General features: G+C 55.4%; 1 protein-coding gene across 1 annotated transcript in view; it reads left to right on the top strand.

Annotated features, from left to right (window-relative positions):
* Positions 1–19,713, top strand: part of LOC123745894 (uncharacterized) — a 715,884-nt gene that overhangs the window by 411,600 nt on the left and 284,571 nt on the right. Inside the window, exon 3 of the mRNA XM_069317722.1 lies at positions 18,427–18,668. Coding sequence (XP_069173823.1) covers positions 18,427–18,668 — 242 coding nt within the window. The remainder of the gene's footprint in view (positions 1–18,426; positions 18,669–19,713) is intronic.

Genomic DNA, 19,713 nt, shown 5'->3' with positions numbered 1-19,713 from the left:
CTCCAGCACCTAGCCCGAGTGTCTCCAACACCTAGCCCGAGTGTCTCCAGCACCTAGCCTGAGTGCCTCCAGCACCTAGCCCGAGTGCCTCCAGCACCTAGCCCGAGTGCCTCCAGCACCTAGCCCGAGTGCCTCCAGCACCTAGCCCGAGTGCCTCCAGCACCTAGCCAGAGTGTCTCCAGCACCTAGCCCGAGTGTCTCCAACACCTAGCCCGAGTGTCGCCAACACCTAGCCCGAGTGTCTCCAGCACCTAGCCCGAGTGTCTCCAACACCTAGCCCGAGTGTCTCCAGCACCTAGCCCGAGTGTCTCCAACACCTAGCCAGAGTGTCTCCAACACCTAGCCCGAGTGTCTCCAGCACCTAGCCCGAGTGTCTCCAACACCTTGCCCGAGTGTCTCCAGCACCTTGCCCGAGTGTCTCCAGCACCTAGCCAGAGTGTCTCCAGCACCTAGCCCGAGTGTCTCCAACACCTAGCCCGAGTGTCTCCAGCACCTAGCCCGAGTGTCTCCAACACCTAGCCCGAGTGTCTCCAGCACCTAGCCCGAGTGTCTCCAACACCTAGCCAGAGTGTCTCCAACACCTAGCCCGAGTGTCTCCAGCACCTAGCCCGAGTGTCTCAAACACCTAGCCCGAGTGTCTCCAGCACCTAGCCCGAGTGTCTCCAACACCTAGCCAGAGTGTCTCCAGCACCTAGCCCGAGTGTCTCCAACACCTAGCCCGTGTGTCTCCAGCACCTAGCCAGAGTGTCTCCAACACCTAGCCAGAGTGTCTCCAGCACCTAGCCAGAGTGTCTCCAACACTTAGCCAGAGTGTCTCCAGCACCTAGCCCGAGAGTCTCCAACACCTTGCCAGAGTGTCTCCAACACCTAGCCCGAGTGTCTCCAACACCTAGCCCGAGTGCCTCCAACACCTAGCCCGAGTGCCTCCAACACCTAGCCCGAGTGCCTCCAACACCTAGCCCGAGTGCCTCCAGCACCTAGCCAGAGTGTCTCCAGCACCTAGCCCGAGTGTCTCCAACACCTAGCCCGAGTGTCTCCAGCACCTAGCCAGAGTGTCTCCAACACCTAGCCAGAGTGTCTCCAGCACCTAGCCCGAGTGCCTCCAACACCTAGCCCGAGTGCCTCCAACACCTAGCCCGAGTGCCTCCAACACCTAGCCCGAGTGTCTCCAGCACCTAGCCCGAGTGTCTCCAGCACCTAGCCCGAGTGTCTCCAGCACCTAGCCCGAGTGTCTCCAGCACCTAGCCCGAGTGTCTCCAGCACCTAGCCCGAGTGTCTCCAGCACCTAGCCCGAGTGTCTCCAGCACCTAGCCTGAGTGTCTCCAGCACCTAGCCTGAGTGTCTCCAGCACCTAGCCCGAGTGTCTCCAGCACCTAGCCCGAGTGTCTCCAGCACCTAGCCCGAGTGTCTCCAGCACCTAGCCCGAGTGTCTCCAACACCTAGCCCGAGTGTCTCCAGCACCTAGCCCGAGTGCCTCCAGCACCTAGCCCGAGTGCCTCCAGCACCTAGCCCGAGTGCCTCCAGCACCTAGCCCGAGTGCCTCGAGCACCTAGCCAGAGTGTCTCCAGCACCTAGCCCGAGTGTCTCCAACACCTAGCCCGAGTGTCGCCAACACCTAGCCCGAGTGTCTCCAGCACCTAGCCCGAGTGTCTCCAACACCTAGCCCGAGTGTCTCCAGCACCTAGCCCGAGTGTCTCCAACACCTAGCCAGAGTGTCTCCAACACCTAGCCCGAGTGTCTCCAGCACCTAGCCCGAGTGTCTCCAACACCTAGCCCGAGTGTCTCCAGCACCTAGCCCGAGTGTCTCCAGCACCTAGCCAGAGTGTCTCCAGCACCTAGCCCGAGTGTCTCCAACACCTAGCCCGAGTGTCTCCAGCACCTAGCCCGAGTGTCTCCAACACCTAGCCCGAGTGTCTCCAGCACCTAGCCCGAGTGTCTCCAACACCTAGCCAGAGTGTCTCCAACACCTAGCCCGAGTGTCGCCAACACCTAGCCCGAGTGTCTCCAGCACCTAGCCCGAGTGTCTCCAACACCTAGCCCGAGTGTCTCCAGCACCTAGCCCGAGTGTCTCCAACACCTAGCCAGAGTGTCTCCAACACCTAGCCCGAGTGTCTCCAGCACCTAGCCCGAGTGTCTCCAACACCTTGCCCGAGTGTCTCCAGCACCTTGCCCGAGTGTCTCCAGCACCTAGCCAGAGTGTCTCCAGCACCTAGCCCGAGTGTCTCCAACACCTAGCCCGAGTGTCTCCAGCACCTAGCCCGAGTGTCTCCAACACCTAGCCCGAGTGTCTCCAGCACCTAGCCCGAGTGTCTCCAACACCTAGCCAGAGTGTCTCCAACACCTAGCCCGAGTGTCTCCAGCACCTAGCCCGAGTGTCTCAAACACCTAGCCCGAGTGTCTCCAGCACCTAGCCCGAGTGTCTCCAACACCTAGCCAGAGTGTCTCCAGCACCTAGCCCGAGTGTCTCCAACACCTAGCCCGTGTGTCTCCAGCACCTAGCCAGAGTGTCTCCAACACCTAGCCAGAGTGTCTCCAGCACCTAGCCAGAGTGTCTCCAACACTTAGCCAGAGTGTCTCCAGCACCTAGCCCGAGAGTCTCCAACACCTTGCCAGAGTGTCTCCAACACCTAGCCCGAGTGTCTCCAACACCTAGCCCGAGTGCCTCCAACACCTAGCCCGAGTGCCTCCAACACCTAGCCCGAGTGCCTCCAACACCTAGCCCGAGTGCCTCCAGCACCTAGCCAGAGTGTCTCCAGCACCTAGCCCGAGTGTCTCCAACACCTAGCCCGAGTGTCTCCAGCACCTAGCCAGAGTGTCTCCAACACCTAGCCAGAGTGTCTCCAGCACCTAGCCCGAGTGCCTCCAACACCTAGCCCGAGTGCCTCCAACACCTAGCCCGAGTGCCTCCAACACCTAGCCCGAGTGTCTCCAGCACCTAGCCCGAGTGTCTCCAGCACCTAGCCCGAGTGTCTCCAGCACCTAGCCCGAGTGTCTCCAGCACCTAGCCCGAGTGTCTCCAGCACCTAGCCCGAGTGTCTCCAGCACCTAGCCCGAGTGTCTCCAGCACCTAGCCTGAGTGTCTCCAGCACCTAGCCTGAGTGTCTCCAGCACCTAGCCCGAGTGTCTCCAGCACCTAGCCCGAGTGTCTCCAGCACCTAGCCCGAGTGTCTCCAGCACCTAGCCCGAGTGTCTCCAACACCTAGCCCGAGTGTCTCCAGCACCTAGCCCGAGTGCCTCCAGCACCTAGCCCGAGTGCCTCCAGCACCTAGCCCGAGTGCCTCCAGCACCTAGCCCGAGTGCCTCGAGCACCTAGCCAGAGTGTCTCCAGCACCTAGCCCGAGTGTCTCCAACACCTAGCCCGAGTGTCGCCAACACCTAGCCCGAGTGTCTCCAGCACCTAGCCCGAGTGTCTCCAACACCTAGCCCGAGTGTCTCCAGCACCTAGCCCGAGTGTCTCCAACACCTAGCCAGAGTGTCTCCAACACCTAGCCCGAGTGTCTCCAGCACCTAGCCCGAGTGTCTCCAACACCTAGCCCGAGTGTCTCCAGCACCTAGCCCGAGTGTCTCCAGCACCTAGCCAGAGTGTCTCCAGCACCTAGCCCGAGTGTCTCCAACACCTAGCCCGAGTGTCTCCAGCACCTAGCCCGAGTGTCTCCAACACCTAGCCCGAGTGTCTCCAGCACCTAGCCCGAGTGTCTCCAACACCTAGCCAGAGTGTCTCCAACACCTAGCCCGAGTGTCTCCAGCACCTAGCCCGAGTGTCTCCAACACCTAGCCCGAGTGTCTCCAGCACCTAGCCCGAGTGTCTCCAACACCTAGCCAGAGTGTCTCCAGCACCTAGCCCGATTGTCTCCAACACCTAGCCCGTGTGTCTCCAGCACCTAGCCCGAGTGTCTCCAACACCTAGCCTGAGTGTCTCCAACACCTTGCCCGAGTGTCTCCAGCACCTAGCCCGAGTGTCTCCAACACCTAGCCCGAGTGTCTCCAGCACCTAGCCCGAGTGCCTCTAGCACCTAGCCAGAGTGTCTCCAGCACCTAGCCCGAGTGTCTCCAACACCTAGCCCGAGTGTCTCCAGCACCTAGCCCGAGTGTCTCCAGCACCTAGCCCGAGTGTCTCCAGCACCTAGCCCGAGTGTCTCCAACACCTAGCCCGAGTGTCTCCAGCACCTAGCCCGAGTGTCTCCAACACCTAGCCAGAGTGTCTCCAGCACCTAGCCCGAGTGTCTCCAACACCTAGCCCGAGTGTCTCCAGCACCTAGCCCGAGTGTCTCCAACACCTAGCCCGAGTGTCTCCAACACCTAGCCCGAGTGTCTCCAACACCTAGCCCGAGTGTCTCCAGCACCTAGCCCGAGTGTCTCCAACACCTAGCCCGAGTGTCTCCAGCACCTAGCCCGAGTGTCTCCAACACCTAGCCAGAGTGTCTCCAGCACCTAGCCCGAGTGTCTCCAACACCTAGCCCGTGTCGTCTCCAGCACCTAGCCCGAGTGTCTCCACAACACCTAGCCCGAGTGTCTCCAACACCTAGCCGAGTGTCTCCAGCACCTAGCCCGAGTGTCTCCAACACCTAGCCCGAGTGTCTCCAGCACCTAGCCCGAGTGCCTCTAGCACCTAGCCAGAGTGTCTCCAGCACCTAGCCCGAGTGTCTCCAACACCTAGCCCGAGTGTCTCCAGCACCTAGCCCGAGTGTCTCCAGCACCTAGCCCGAGTGTCTCCAGCACCTAGCCCGAGTGTCTCCAACACCTAGCCAGAGTGTCTCCAGCACCTAGCCCGAGTGTCTCCAACACCTAGCCCGAGTGTCTCCAGCACCTAGCCCGAGTGTCTCCAGCACCTAGCCCGAGTGTCTCCAACACCTAGCCCGAGTGTCTCCAACACCTAGCCAGAGTGTCTCCAACACCTAGCCCGAGTGTCTCCAACACCTAGCCAGAGTGTCTCCAGCACCTAGCCAGAGTGTCTCCAGCACCTAGCCCGAGTGTCTCCAACACCTAGCCCGAGTGTCTCCAGCACCTAGCCCGAGTGCCTCCAGCACCTAGCCCGAGTGTCTCCAACACCTATCCCGAGTGTCTCCAGCACCTAGCCCGAGTGTCTCCAACACTTAGCGAGAGTGCTTCCAGCACCTAGCCTGAGTGTCTCCAACACCTAGCGAGAGTGTCTCCAACACCTAGCCTGAGTGTCTCCAACACCTAGCCCGAGTGTCTCCAGCACCTAGCCAGAGTGTCTCCAACACCTAGCGAGAGTGTCTCCAACACCTAGAGTGAGTGCCTCCAGCACCTAGCCCGAGTGCCTCCAACACCTAGACCGAGTGTCTCCAGCACCTAGCCAGAGTGTCTCCAACACCTAGCCCGAGTGTCTCCAGCACCTAGCCCGAGTGCCTCCAGCACCTAGCCCGAGTGTCTCCAGCACCTAGCCAGAGTGTCTCCAGCACCTAGCCAGAGTGTCTCCAGCACCTAGCCCGAGTGTCTCCAGCACCTAGCCAGTGTGTCTCCAGCACCTAGCCCGAGTGCCTCCAGCACCTAGCCCGAGTGTCTCCAGCACCTAGCCAGAGTGTCTCCAACACCTAGCCCGAGTGTCTCCAGCACCTAGCCAGAGTGTCTCCAGCACCTAGCCAGAGTGTCTCCAGCACCTAGTCAGAGTGTCTCCAACACCTTGCCAGAGTGTCTCCAGCACCTAGCCTGAGTGTCTCCAGCACCTAGCCCGAGTGTCTCCAGCACCTAGCCCGAGTGTCTCCAACACCTAGCCCGAGTGTCTCCAACACCTAGCCCGAGTGTTTCCAACTCCTAGCCAGAGTGTCTCCAGCACCTAGCCAGAGTGTCTCCAGCACCTAGCCCGAGTGTCTCCAGCACCTAGCCAGAGTGTCTCCAGCACCTAGCCAGAGTGTCTCCAGCACCTAGCCAGAGTGTCTCCAGCACCTAGCCAGAGTGTCTCCAGCACCTAGCCAGAGTGTCTCCAGCACCTAGCCAGAGTGTCTCCAGCACCTAGCCAGAGTGTCTCCAACACCTAGCCAGAGTGTCTCCAGCACCTAGCCAGAGTGTCTCCAGCACCTAGCCCGAGTGTCTCCAGCACCTAGCCAGAGTGTCTCCAGCACCTAGCCCGAGTGTCTCCAACACCTAGCCAGAGTGTCTCCAGCACCTAGCCCGAGTGTCTCCAGCACCTAGCCAGAGTGTCTCCAACACCTAGCCCGAGTGTCTCCAACACCTAGCCAGAGTGTCTCCAGCACCTAGCCAGAGTGTCTCCAACACCTAGCCAGAGTGTCTCCAGCACCTAGCCAGAGTGTCTCCAGCACCTAGCCAGAGTGTCTCCAGCACCTAGCCAGAGTGTCTCCAGCACCTAGCCAGAGTGTCTCCAACACCTAGCCCGAGTGTCTCCAACACCTAGCCAGAGTGTCTCCAGCACCTAGCCCGAGTGTCTCCAGCACCTAGCCAGAGTGTCTCCAGCACCTAGCCAGAGTGTCTCCAACACCTAGCCCGAGTGTCTCCAACACCTAGCCCGAGTGTCTCCAGCACCTAGCCCGAGTGTCTCCAGCACCTAGCCAGAGTGTATCCAACACCTAGCCAGAGTGTCTCCAACACCTAGCCAGAGTGTCTCCAGCACCTAGCCAGAGTGCCTCCAACACCTAGCCAGAGTGTCTCCAGCACCTAGCCAGAGTGCCTCCAACACCTAGCCAGAGTGTCTCCAGCACCTAGCCAGAGTGTCTCCAACACCTAGTCAGTGTCTCCAGCACCTAGCCAGAGTGCCTCCAACACCTAGCCAGAGTGTCTCCAACACCTAGCCAGAGTGTCTCCAGCACCTAGCCAGAGTGTCTCCAGCACCTAGCCAGAGTGTCTCCAACACCTAGCCAGAGTGTCTCCAGCACCTAGCCAGAGTGCCTCCAACACCTAGCCAGAGTGTCTCCAGCACCTAGCCAGAGTGCCTCCAGCACCTAGCCAGAGTGTCTCCAGCACCTAGCCCGAGTGCCTCCAACACCTAGCCCGAGTGCCTCCAGCACCTAGCCCGAGTGCCTCCAACACCTAGCCCGAGTGCCTCCAGCACCTAGCCCACCGTTGGCAACAAAGAGAAGAAATGTAAACATTTACATACCACAGAGTCTGTCACAGATTAAGAAAAGAATTAGAAATAGAGCAATGCAGAAGATGAACAGTGACCACAACACAGCAGTTGCAACATCAGGATCTGCGGGTTGGTACAAGAATTCAACCAACTACAAACCACTTATTTTGATGAAAGGGAGCAGTAGTGCAACAGAAGTACACTTACATCGCATCAGGCTTGGATACCCATGTGCATAGGAAATAGGCTTACATGTTCCAGAAGATGAGAGAAAATGTCAACACTGTGGAGAAATGCCCAACAGACCACTGGAACATTATCTAACACAGTGCATAGTTACAACCACAACAGACCACTGGAACATTATCTAACACAGTGCATAGTTACAACCACAACAGACCACTGGAACATTATCTAACACAGTGCATAGTTACAACCACAACAGACCACTGGAACATTATCTAACACAGTGCATAGTTACAACCACAACAGACCACTGGAACATTATCTAACACAGTGCATAGTTACAACCACAACAGACCACTGGAACATTATCTAACACAGTGCATAGTTACAACCACAACAGACCACTGGAACATTATCTAACACAGTGCATAGTTACAACCACAACAGACCACTGGAACATTATCTAACACAGTGCATAGTTACAACCACAACAGACCACTGGAACATTATCTAACACAGTGCATAGTTACAACCACAACAGACCACTGGAACATTATCTAACACAGTGCACAATTACAACCACAACAGACCACTGGAACATTATCTAACACAGTGCATAGTTACAACCACAACAGACCACTGGAACATTATCTAACACAGTGCATAGTTACAACCACAACAGACCACTGGAACATTATCTAACACAGTGCATAGTTACAACCACAACAGACCACTGGAACATTATCTAACACAGTGCATAGTTACAACCACAACAGACCACTGGAACATTATCTAACACAGTGCATAGTTACAACCACAACAGACCACTGGAACATTATCTAGCACAGTGCACAATTACAACCACAACAGACCACTGGAACATTATCTAACACAGTGCACAATTACAACCACAACAGACCACTGGAACATTATCTAGCACAGTGCATAGTTACAACCACAACAGACCACTGGAACATTATCTAACACAGTGCACAATTACAACCACAACAGACCACTGGAACATTATCTAACACAGTGCATAGTTACAAACTCAATAAGATATGAAATTAGATTCAACAGAGCAGAGGAAGTTGTTAAACATATGGGGCAGAATCTGTCAGAAGCAATCATTCGAGTCATAAATACTCAAACTCTGCCTCAGTAAAACAGATACAAGTAACACTTAGTGGGCCAGTCAGAGGCTTAGGGCCCGCGCAGTGGGCCAGGCAGAGGCTTAGGGCCCGCGCAGTGGGCCAGTCAGAGGCTTAGGGCCCGTGCAGTGGGCCAGTCAGAGGCTTAGGGCCCGCGCAGTGGGCCAGTCAGAGGCTTAGGGCCCGTGCAGTGGGCCAGTCAGAGGCTTAGGGCCCGCGCAGTGGGCCAGTCAGAGGCTTAGGGCCCGCGCAGTGGGCCAGTCAGAGGCTTAGGGCCCTCGCAGTGGGCCAGGCAGAGGCTTAGGACCCGCGCAGTGGGCCAGGCAGAGGCTTAGGACCCGCGCAGTGGGCCAGGCAGAGGCTTAGGGCCCGCGCAGTGGGCCAGTCAGAGGCTTAGGGCCCGCGCAGTGGGCCAGGCAGAGGCTTAGGGCCCGCGCAGTGGGCCAGGCAGAGGCTTAGGGCCCGCGCAGTGGGCCAGGCAGAGGCTTAGGGCCCGCGCAGTGGGCCAGGCAGAGGCTTAGGGCCCGCGCAGTGGGCCAGGCAGAGGCTTAGGGCCCGCGCAGTGGGCCAGACAGAGGCTTAGGGCCCGCGCAGTGGGCCAGGCAGAGGCTTAGGGCCCGCGCAGTGGGCCAGTGAGAGGCTTAGGGCCCGCGCAGTGGGCCAGCCAGAGGCTTAGGGCCCGCCCAGTGGGCCAGGCAGAGGCTTAGGGCCCGCGCAGTGGGCCAGCCAGAGGCTTAGGGCCCGCCCAGTGGGCCAGGCAGAGGCTTAGGGCCCGCGCAGTGGGCCAGTGAGAGGCTTAGGGCCCGCGCAGTGGGCCAGGCAGAGGCTTAGGGCCCGCCCAGTGGGCCAGGCAGAGGCTTAGGGCCCGCGCAGTGGGCCAGTCAGAGGCTTAGGGCCCGCGCAGTGGGCCAGCCAGAGGCTTAGGGCCCGCGCAGTGGGCCAGTCAGAGGCTTAGGGCCCGCGCAGTGAGCCAGTCAGAGGCTTAGGGCCCGCGCAGTGGGCCAGACAGAGGCTTAGGGCCCGCGCAGTGGGCCAGTCAGAGGCTTAGGGCCCGCGCAGTGAGCCAGTCAGAGGCTTAGGGCCCGCGCAGTGGGCCAGCCAGAGGCTTAGGGCCCGCGCAGTGGGCCAGCCAGAGGCTTAGGGCCCGCGCAGTGAGCCAGTCAGAGGCTTAGGGCCCGCGCAGTGGGCCAGTCAGAGGCTTAGGGCCCGCGCAGTGAGCCAGTCAGAGGCTTAGGGCCCGCGCAGTGAGCCAGTCAGAGGCTTAGGGCCCGCGCAGTGGGCCAGTCAGAGGCTTAGGGCCCGCGCAGTGGGCCAGCCAGAGGCTTAGGGCCCGCGCAGTGAGCCAGTCAGAGGCTTAGGGCCCGCGCAGTGGGCCAGTCAGAGGCTTAGGGCCCGCGCAGTGGGCCAGTCAGAGGCTTAGGGCCCGCGCAGTGGGCCAGCCAGAGGCTTAGGGCCCGCGCAGTGGGCCAGCCAGAGGCTTAGGGCCCGCGCAGTGGGCCAGTCAGAGGCTTAGGACCCGCGCAGGAGTATCCCTGCAAAAAAAAAAAAAGTAACACAAACGTCAACTTTCTGTCGGTCCATCACAACATCCAAGCAGTTTTTTTTTTTTTTTTTTTTTTTTTTTTTTTTTTTTTTTTTGAGATATATACAAGAGTTGTTACATTCTTGTACAGCCACTAGTACGCGTAGCGTTTCGGGCAAGTCCTTAATCCTATGGTCCCTGGAATACGATCCCCTGCCGCGAAGAATCGTTTTTTCATCCAAGTACACATTTTACTGTTGCGTTAAACAGAGGCTACAGTTAAGGAATTGCGCCCAGTAAATCCTCCCCGGCCAGGATACGAACCCATGACATAGCGCTCGCGGAACGCCAGGCGAGTGTCTTACCACTACACCACGGAGACTGCTCCGAAGTGTAAGTACGTGTAAGTACTTTCACTTAAAGAGGATGACTAGTATCCATATAGTGTACATATGATGTCACTATTCCTGCCAGTAATCTTTACTATTTTTTTTTATGTTGGTCGACTTCTGTTTCCACTGAATATGATTTTGAAGTTTAACATTCTCCCCCTTGAGAAGCTGTACTTGCTTGGTCACCAAATCAAGCTCAGCCTTGAACTCTGAGCAGCTTCTTCAGGTTTCTGGCCAGTTAATGCCACCGAAAACAGCATGTCGGTGCGGCTCGGAGGTCCACCTCCACCCCCCCCCATTCACCCTCCACCTAACCTGTAGATTACCTAACGTGGTTATCATCATGAAGATAACCTATTTTTCTAAATTAATTTTAAAATATGAACCATACAAATATGTTTTATGTTTTCAAAATTGTTAATTTTAATTAATTAATTTTATTATTTGCACTATCATCATCACCATCACTCGCCACTATTTTCATTGCTTGGTGGTGAAAATATTATTGTAATTATTATTATCAGTATTTGTCTCTGTTATACTCTGACTGTGTAACACTCTCACCACCACAACACTACACCACCACAACACTACACCACCACAACACTCTCACCACCACAACACTCACCACCACAACACTCTCACCACCACAACACTCTCACCACCACAACACTACACCACCACAACACTACACCACCACAACACTCCACCACCACAACACTCTCACCACCACAACACTACACCACCACAACACTCCACCACCACAACACTCTCACCACCACAACACTCTCACCACCACAACACTCTCACCACCACAACACTACACCACCACAACACTCCACCACCACAACACTCTCACCACCACAACACTCTCACCACCACAACACTCTCACCACCACAACACTACACCACCACAACATTCCACCACCACAACACTACACCACCACAACACTCTCACCACCACAACACTCCACCACCACAACACTCCACCACCACAACACTCCACCACCACAACACTCAACACCACAACACTCCACCACCACAACACTCTCACCACCACAACACTACACCACCACAACACTCTCACCACCACAACACTCTCACCACCACAACACTCTCACCACCACAACACTACACCACCACAACACTCCACCACCACAACACTACACCACCACAACACTCTCACCACCACAACACTCCACCACCACAACACTCCACCACCACAACACTCCACCACCACAACACTCCACCACCACAACACTCAACACCACAACACTCCAACACCACAACACTCCACCACCACAACACTCCACCACCACAACACTCCACCACCACAACACTCTCACCACCACAACACTCACCACCACAACATTACACCACCACAACACTCAACACCACAACACTCACCACCACAACACTACACCACCACAACACTCCACCACCACAACACTCTCACCACCACAACACTCAACACCACAACACTCCACCACCACAACACTCCACCACCACAACACTCACCACCACAACACTCCACCACCACAACACTCCACCACCACAACACTCCACCACCACAACACTCCACCACCACAACACTCCACCACCACAACACTCCACCACCACAACACTCTCACCACCACAACACTACACCACCACAACACTCCACCACCACAACACTCTCACCACCACAACACTACACCACCACAACACTCCACCACCACAACACTCTCACCACCACAACACTCTCACCACCACAACACTCCACCACCACAACACTCTCACCACCACAACACTCAACACCACAACACTACACCACCACAACACTACACCACCACAACACTACACCACCACAACACCCTTCACCACAACACTCCACCACCACAACACTCCACCACCACAACACTCCACCACCACAACACTCCACCACCACAACACTACACCACCACAACACTCCACCACCACAACACTCCACCACCACAACACTCAACACCACAACACTCACCACCACAACACTACACCACCACAACACTCAACACCACAACACTCACCACCACAACACTCCACCACCACAACACTCCACCACCACAACACTCCACCACCACAACACTCCACCACCACAACACTCTCACCACCACAACACTACACCACCACAACACTCCACCACCACAACACTCTCACCACCACAACACTCAACACCACAACACTACACCACCACAACACTACACCACCACAACACTACACCACCACAACACTACACCACCACAACAATACACCACCACAACACTACACCACCACAACACTACACCACCACAACACTACACCACCACAACACCCTTCACCACAACACTCCACCACCACAACACTCCACCACCACAACACTCCACCACCACAACACTCCACCACCACAACACTCCACCACCACAACACTCCACCACCACAACACTACACCACCACAACACTCCACCACCACAACACTCCACCACCACAACACTCTCACCACCACAACACTCAACACCACAACACTCCACCACCACAACACTCCACCACCACAACACTCACCACCACAACACTCCACCACCACAACACTCCACCACCACAACACTCCACCACCACAACACTCTCACCACCACAACACTACACCACCACAACACTCCACCACCACAACACTCCACCACAACACTACACCACCACAACACTACACCACCACAACACCCTTCACCACAACACTCCACCACCACAACACTCCACCACCACAACACTCCACCACCACAACACTCCACCACCACAACACTCTACCACCACAACACTACACCACCACAACACTACACCACCACAACACTCCACCACCACAACACTCCACCACCACAACACTCTCACCACCACAACACTCAACACCACAACACTCCACCACCACAACACTCACCACCACAACACTCCACCACCACAACACTCCACCACCACAACACTCTCACCACCACAACACTCTCACCACCACAACACTACACCACCACAACACCCCACCACCACAACACTCTCACCACCACAACCCTACACCACCACAACACTCCACCACCACAATACTCTCACCACCACAACACTCAACACCACAACACTACACCACCACAACACTACACCACCACAACACTACACCACCACAACACCCTTCACCACAACACTCCACCACCACAACACTCCACCACCACAACACTCCACCTCCACAACACTCCACCACCACAACACTACACCACCACAACACTCCACCACCACAACACTCCACCACCACAACACTCAACACCACAACACTCACCACCACAACACTACACCACCACAACACTCAACACCACAACACTCTCACCACCACAACCCTCCACCACCACAACACTCCACCACCACAACACTCCACCACCACAACACTCCACCACCACAACACTCCACCACCACAACACTCAACACCACAACACTCACCACCACAACACTACACCACCACAACGCTCAACACCACAACACTCACCACCACAACACTCCACCACCACAACACTCCACCACCACAACACTCCACCACCACAACACTCCACCACCACAACACTCCACCACCACAACACTCCACCACCACAACACTCTCACCACCACAACACTACACCACCACAACACTCCACCACCACAACACTCTCACCACCACAACACTCAACACCACAACACTACACCACCACAACACTACACCACCACAACACTACACCACCACAACACTACACCACCACAACACTACACCACCACAACACTACACCACCACAACACTACACCACCACAACACCCTTCACCACAACACTCCACCACCACAACACTCCACCACCACAACACTCCACCACCACAACACTCCACCACCACAACACTACACCACCACAACACTCCACCACCACAACATTACACCACCACAACACTCCACCACCACAACACTCCACCACCACAACACTCCACCACCACAACACTCAACACCACAACACTCACCACCACAACACTACACCACCACAACACTCAACACCACAACACTCAACACCACAACACTCACCACCACAACACTCCACCACCACAACACTCCACCACCACAACACTCCACCACCACAACACTCTCACCACCACAACACTACACCACCACAACACTCCACCACCACAACACTCTCACCACCACAACACTCAACACCACAACACTACACCACCACAACACTACACCACCACAACACTACACCACCACAACACTACACCACCACAACACTACACCACCACAACACTACACCACCACAACACTACACCACCACAACACTACACCACCACAACACTACACCACCACAACACCCTTCACCACAACACTCCACCACCACAACACTCCACCACCACAACACTCCACCACCACAACACTACACCACCACAACACTCCACCACCACAACACTCCACCACCACAACACTCTCACCACCACAACACTCAACACCACAACACTCCACCACCACAACACTCCACCACCACAACACTCCACCACCACAACACTCCACCACCACAACACTCCACCACCACAACACTCCACCACCACAACACTCTCACCACCACAACACTACACCACCACAACACTCCACCACCACAACACTCCACCACCACAACACTCTCACCACCACAACACTACACCACCACAACACTCCACCACCACAACACTCTCACCACCACAACACTACACCACCACAACACTCCACCACCACAACACTCTCACCACCACAACACTCAACACCACAACACTACACCACCACAACACTACACCACCACAACACTACACCACCACAACACCCTTCACCACAACACTCCACCACCACAACACTCCACCACCACAACACTCCACCACCACAACACTCCACCACCACAACACTACACCACCACAACACTCCACCACCACAACACTCCACCACCACAACACTCAACACCACAACACTCACCACCACAACACTACACCACCACAACACTCAACACCACAACACTCTCACCACCACAACACTCCACCACCACAACACTCCACCACCACAACACCCTTCACCACAACACTCCACCACCACAACACTCCACCACCACAACACTCCACCACCACAACACTCCACCACCACAACACTCCACCACCACAACACTACACCACCACAACACTCCACCACCACAACACTCCACCACCACAACACTCCACCACCACAACACTCAACACCACAACACTCACCACCACAACACTACACCACCACAACACTCAACACCACAACACTCACCACCACAACACTCCACCACCACAACACTCCACCACCACAACACTCCACCACCACAACACTCCACCACCACAACACTCCACCACCACAACACTCCACCACCACAACACTACACCACCACAACACTCCACCACCACAACACTCTCACCACCACAACACTCTCACCACCACAACACTCAACACCACAACACTACACCACCACAACACTCTCACCACCACAACACTACACCACCACAACACTACACCACCACAACACTACACCACCACAACACTACACCACCACAACACCCTTCACCACAACACTCCACCACCACAACACTCCACCACCACAACACTCCACCACCACAACACTCCACCACCACAACACTCTCACCACCACAACACTACACCACCACAACACTCCACCACCACAACACTCTCACCACCACAACACTCACCACCACAACACTCCACCACCACAACACCCTTCACCACAACACTCCACCACCACAACACCACCACCACAACACTCCACCACCACAACACTCCACCACCACAACACTACACCACCACAACACCCTTCACCACAACACTCCACCACCACAACACTCCACCACCACAACACTCCACCACCACAACACTCCACCACCACAACACTCTCACCACCACAACACTACACCACCACAACACTCCACCACCACAACACTCCACCACCACAACACTCCACCACCACAACACTCCACCACCACAACACCCTTCACCACAACACTCCACCACCACAACACTCCACCACCACAACACTCCACCACCACAACACTCCACCACCACAACACTACACCACCACAACACTCCACCACCACAACACTCCACCACCACAACACTCCACCACCACAACACTCAACACCACAACACTCACCACCACAACACTACACCACCACAACACTCAACACCACAACACTCACCACCACAACACTCCACCACCACAACACTCCACCACCACAACACTCCACCACCACAACACTCCACCACCACAACACTCCACCACCACAACACTACACCACCACAACACTACACCACCACAACACTCCACCACCACAACACTCTCACCACCACAACACTCTCACCACCACAACACTACACCACCACAACACTACACCACCACAACACTACACCACCACAACACTACACCACCACAACACTACACCACCACAACACTACACCACCACAACACTACACCACCACAACACCCTTCACCACAACACTCCACCACCACAACACTCCACCACCACAACACTCCACCACCACAACACTCCACCACCACAACACTACACCACCACAACACTACACCACCACAACACTCCACCACCACAACACTCCACCACCACAACACTCTCACCACCACAACACTCAACACCACAACACTCCACCACCACAACACTCCACCACCACAACACTCACCACCACAACACTCCACCACCACAACACTCCACCACCACAACACTCCACCACAACACTCCACCACCACAACACTACACCACCACAACACTCCACCACCACAACACTCTCACCACCACAACACTACACCACCACAACACTCCACCACCACAACACTCTCACCACCACAACACTACACCACCACAACACTCCACCACCACAAAACACTCACCACCACAACACTCAACACCACAACACTACACCACCACAACACTACACCACCACAACACTACACCACCACAACACCCTTCACCACAACACTCCACCACCACAACACTCCACCACCACAACACTCCACCACCACAACACTCCACCACCACAACACTACACCACCACAACACTCCACCACCACAACACTCAACACCACAACACTCACCACCACAACACTACACCACCACAACACTCAACACCACAACACTCTCACCACCACAACACTCCACCACCACAACACTCCACCACCACAACACTCCACCACCACAACACTCCACCACCACAACACTCTCACCACCACAACACTACACCACCACAACACTCCACCACCACAACACTCTCACCACCACAACACTCAACACCACAACACTACACCACCACAACACTACACCACCACAACACTACACCACCACAACACTACACCACCACAACACTACACCACCACAACACTACACCACCACAACACCCTTCACCACAACACTCCACCACCACAACACTCCACCACCACAACACTCCACCACCACAACACTCCACCACCACAACACTACACCACCACAACACTCCACCACCACAACACTCCACCACCACAACACTCCACCACCACAACACTCCACCATCACAACACTACACCACCACAACACTCCACCACCACAACACTCCACCACCACAACACTCCACCACCACAACACTCCACCACCACAACACTCCAACACCACAACACTACACCACCACAACACTCCACCACCACAACACTCCACCACCACAACACTCCACCACCACAACACTCTCACCACCACAACACTCTCACCACCACAACACTCTCACCACCACAACACTCTCACCACCACAACACTACACCACCACAACACTACACCACCACAACACTCCACCACCACAACACTCAACACCACAACACTCCACTACCACAACACCCATCACCACAACACTCAACACCACAACACTCCACCACCACAACACTCCACCACCACAACACTCAACACCACAACACTCACCACCACAACACTACACCACCACAACACTCAACACCACAACACTCCACTACCACAACACCCATCACCACAACACCCTCCACATCACTTGCCCATCTCCCTCACTTCTCCGTCACTCTCTCAGCCTCACTCTTCTCTTCTCCACCACAGCTACGACGCTCGGGCCAAAATCGACCTCAGCAACACCAACAGCATCTTCGCGAACTACACCAGCAGCAGCAGCAGCAGCAGCAGCAAGAGCGACAGGCCCCAGGAGCGTCGATACCTGGAGGCAGGAGGGACATCTCTGGTGATCAGAGGGGTCGTGGAGGGCGACCAGGCCGAGTATAGATGCAGAGTCCATTACCGACTCTCTCCCACCTGGACGCAAAGACTCCTGCTGCTTGTTCATGGTGAGTCTGCCAGGCAACTGGGGGCTCTGAGCACGGGGTGTGAGAGTGGTTGGTTGTGGGTGGTGGTGTGAGAGTGGTTGGTTGTGGGTGGTGGTGTGTGATAATGGTTGCTTGTGGGTGGTGGTAAGTGATAATGGTTGCTTGTGGGTGGTGGTAAGTGATAATGGTTGTTTGTGGGTGGTGGTGTGATAATGGTTGCTTGTGGGTGTGTGTGTGTTGGTATTCTCACCTAGTTGTGCTTGCAGTGGTTGAGCTTCGGCTCTTTGGTCCCGCCTCTCAACTGTCAAGCAACTACGGTATAGATTCCTGAGCCTACTGGGCTCTATCATATCTACATTTGAAACTGTGTATGGAGTCAGCCTCCACCACATCACTGCCTAGTGCATTCCACTTGTTAACTACTCTGACACTGAAAAAGTTCTTTCTAACGTCCCTGTGGCTCATGTGGGTACTCAGTTTTCACCTGTGTCCCCTTGTTCGCGTACCACCCGTGTTCAAGCCGGCTGGTGAAGGTGTTTGTATTGCCCCTCAAACCCCCCCCCTCTCTCTCTCTCTCTCTCTCTCTCTCTCTCTCTCTCTCTCTCTCTCTCTCTCTCTCTCTCTCTCTCTCTCTCTCTCTCTCTCTCTCTCTCAATTCTCCCACTCTCTCTCTCAATTCTCCCACTCTCTCTCAATTCTCCCACTCTCTCTCTCTCTCTCTCTCTCTCTCTCTCTCTCTCTCTCTCTCTCTCTCTCTCTCTCTCTCTCTCTCTCTCCTTTAGTTGTTATATTGGTGGTTTTTCCACAAGGAAAAACCTCCTCTGTTATGTCCTCTGTTCAGTTTCTCCTTAGAAATCATACACAAATTTTCAGAAGTCTGCATTGTTAAAGGCGAACTTTGCAGTTGTAAAGGCGAAGTTGCAAAGTCTGAAACGAGTAAATAAGACATGCCTGAAGTCAAATTTCAAGTGTAACTATGCAGAACGGATAGCAGGTAGTAGGAGTTTCAAACACAACATTACCAGTTCATTTAAATATCTGTTCACACATACACTCCAAACAGTGA

This window comes from Procambarus clarkii, chromosome 88 (assembly GCF_040958095.1).
Source record: "Procambarus clarkii isolate CNS0578487 chromosome 88, FALCON_Pclarkii_2.0, whole genome shotgun sequence".
NCBI lineage: Eukaryota > Metazoa > Arthropoda > Malacostraca > Decapoda > Cambaridae > Procambarus > Procambarus clarkii.
The sequence above is the reverse complement of the archived record's forward strand: the minus strand, read 5'-3'. Positions and strand labels throughout refer to the sequence as shown.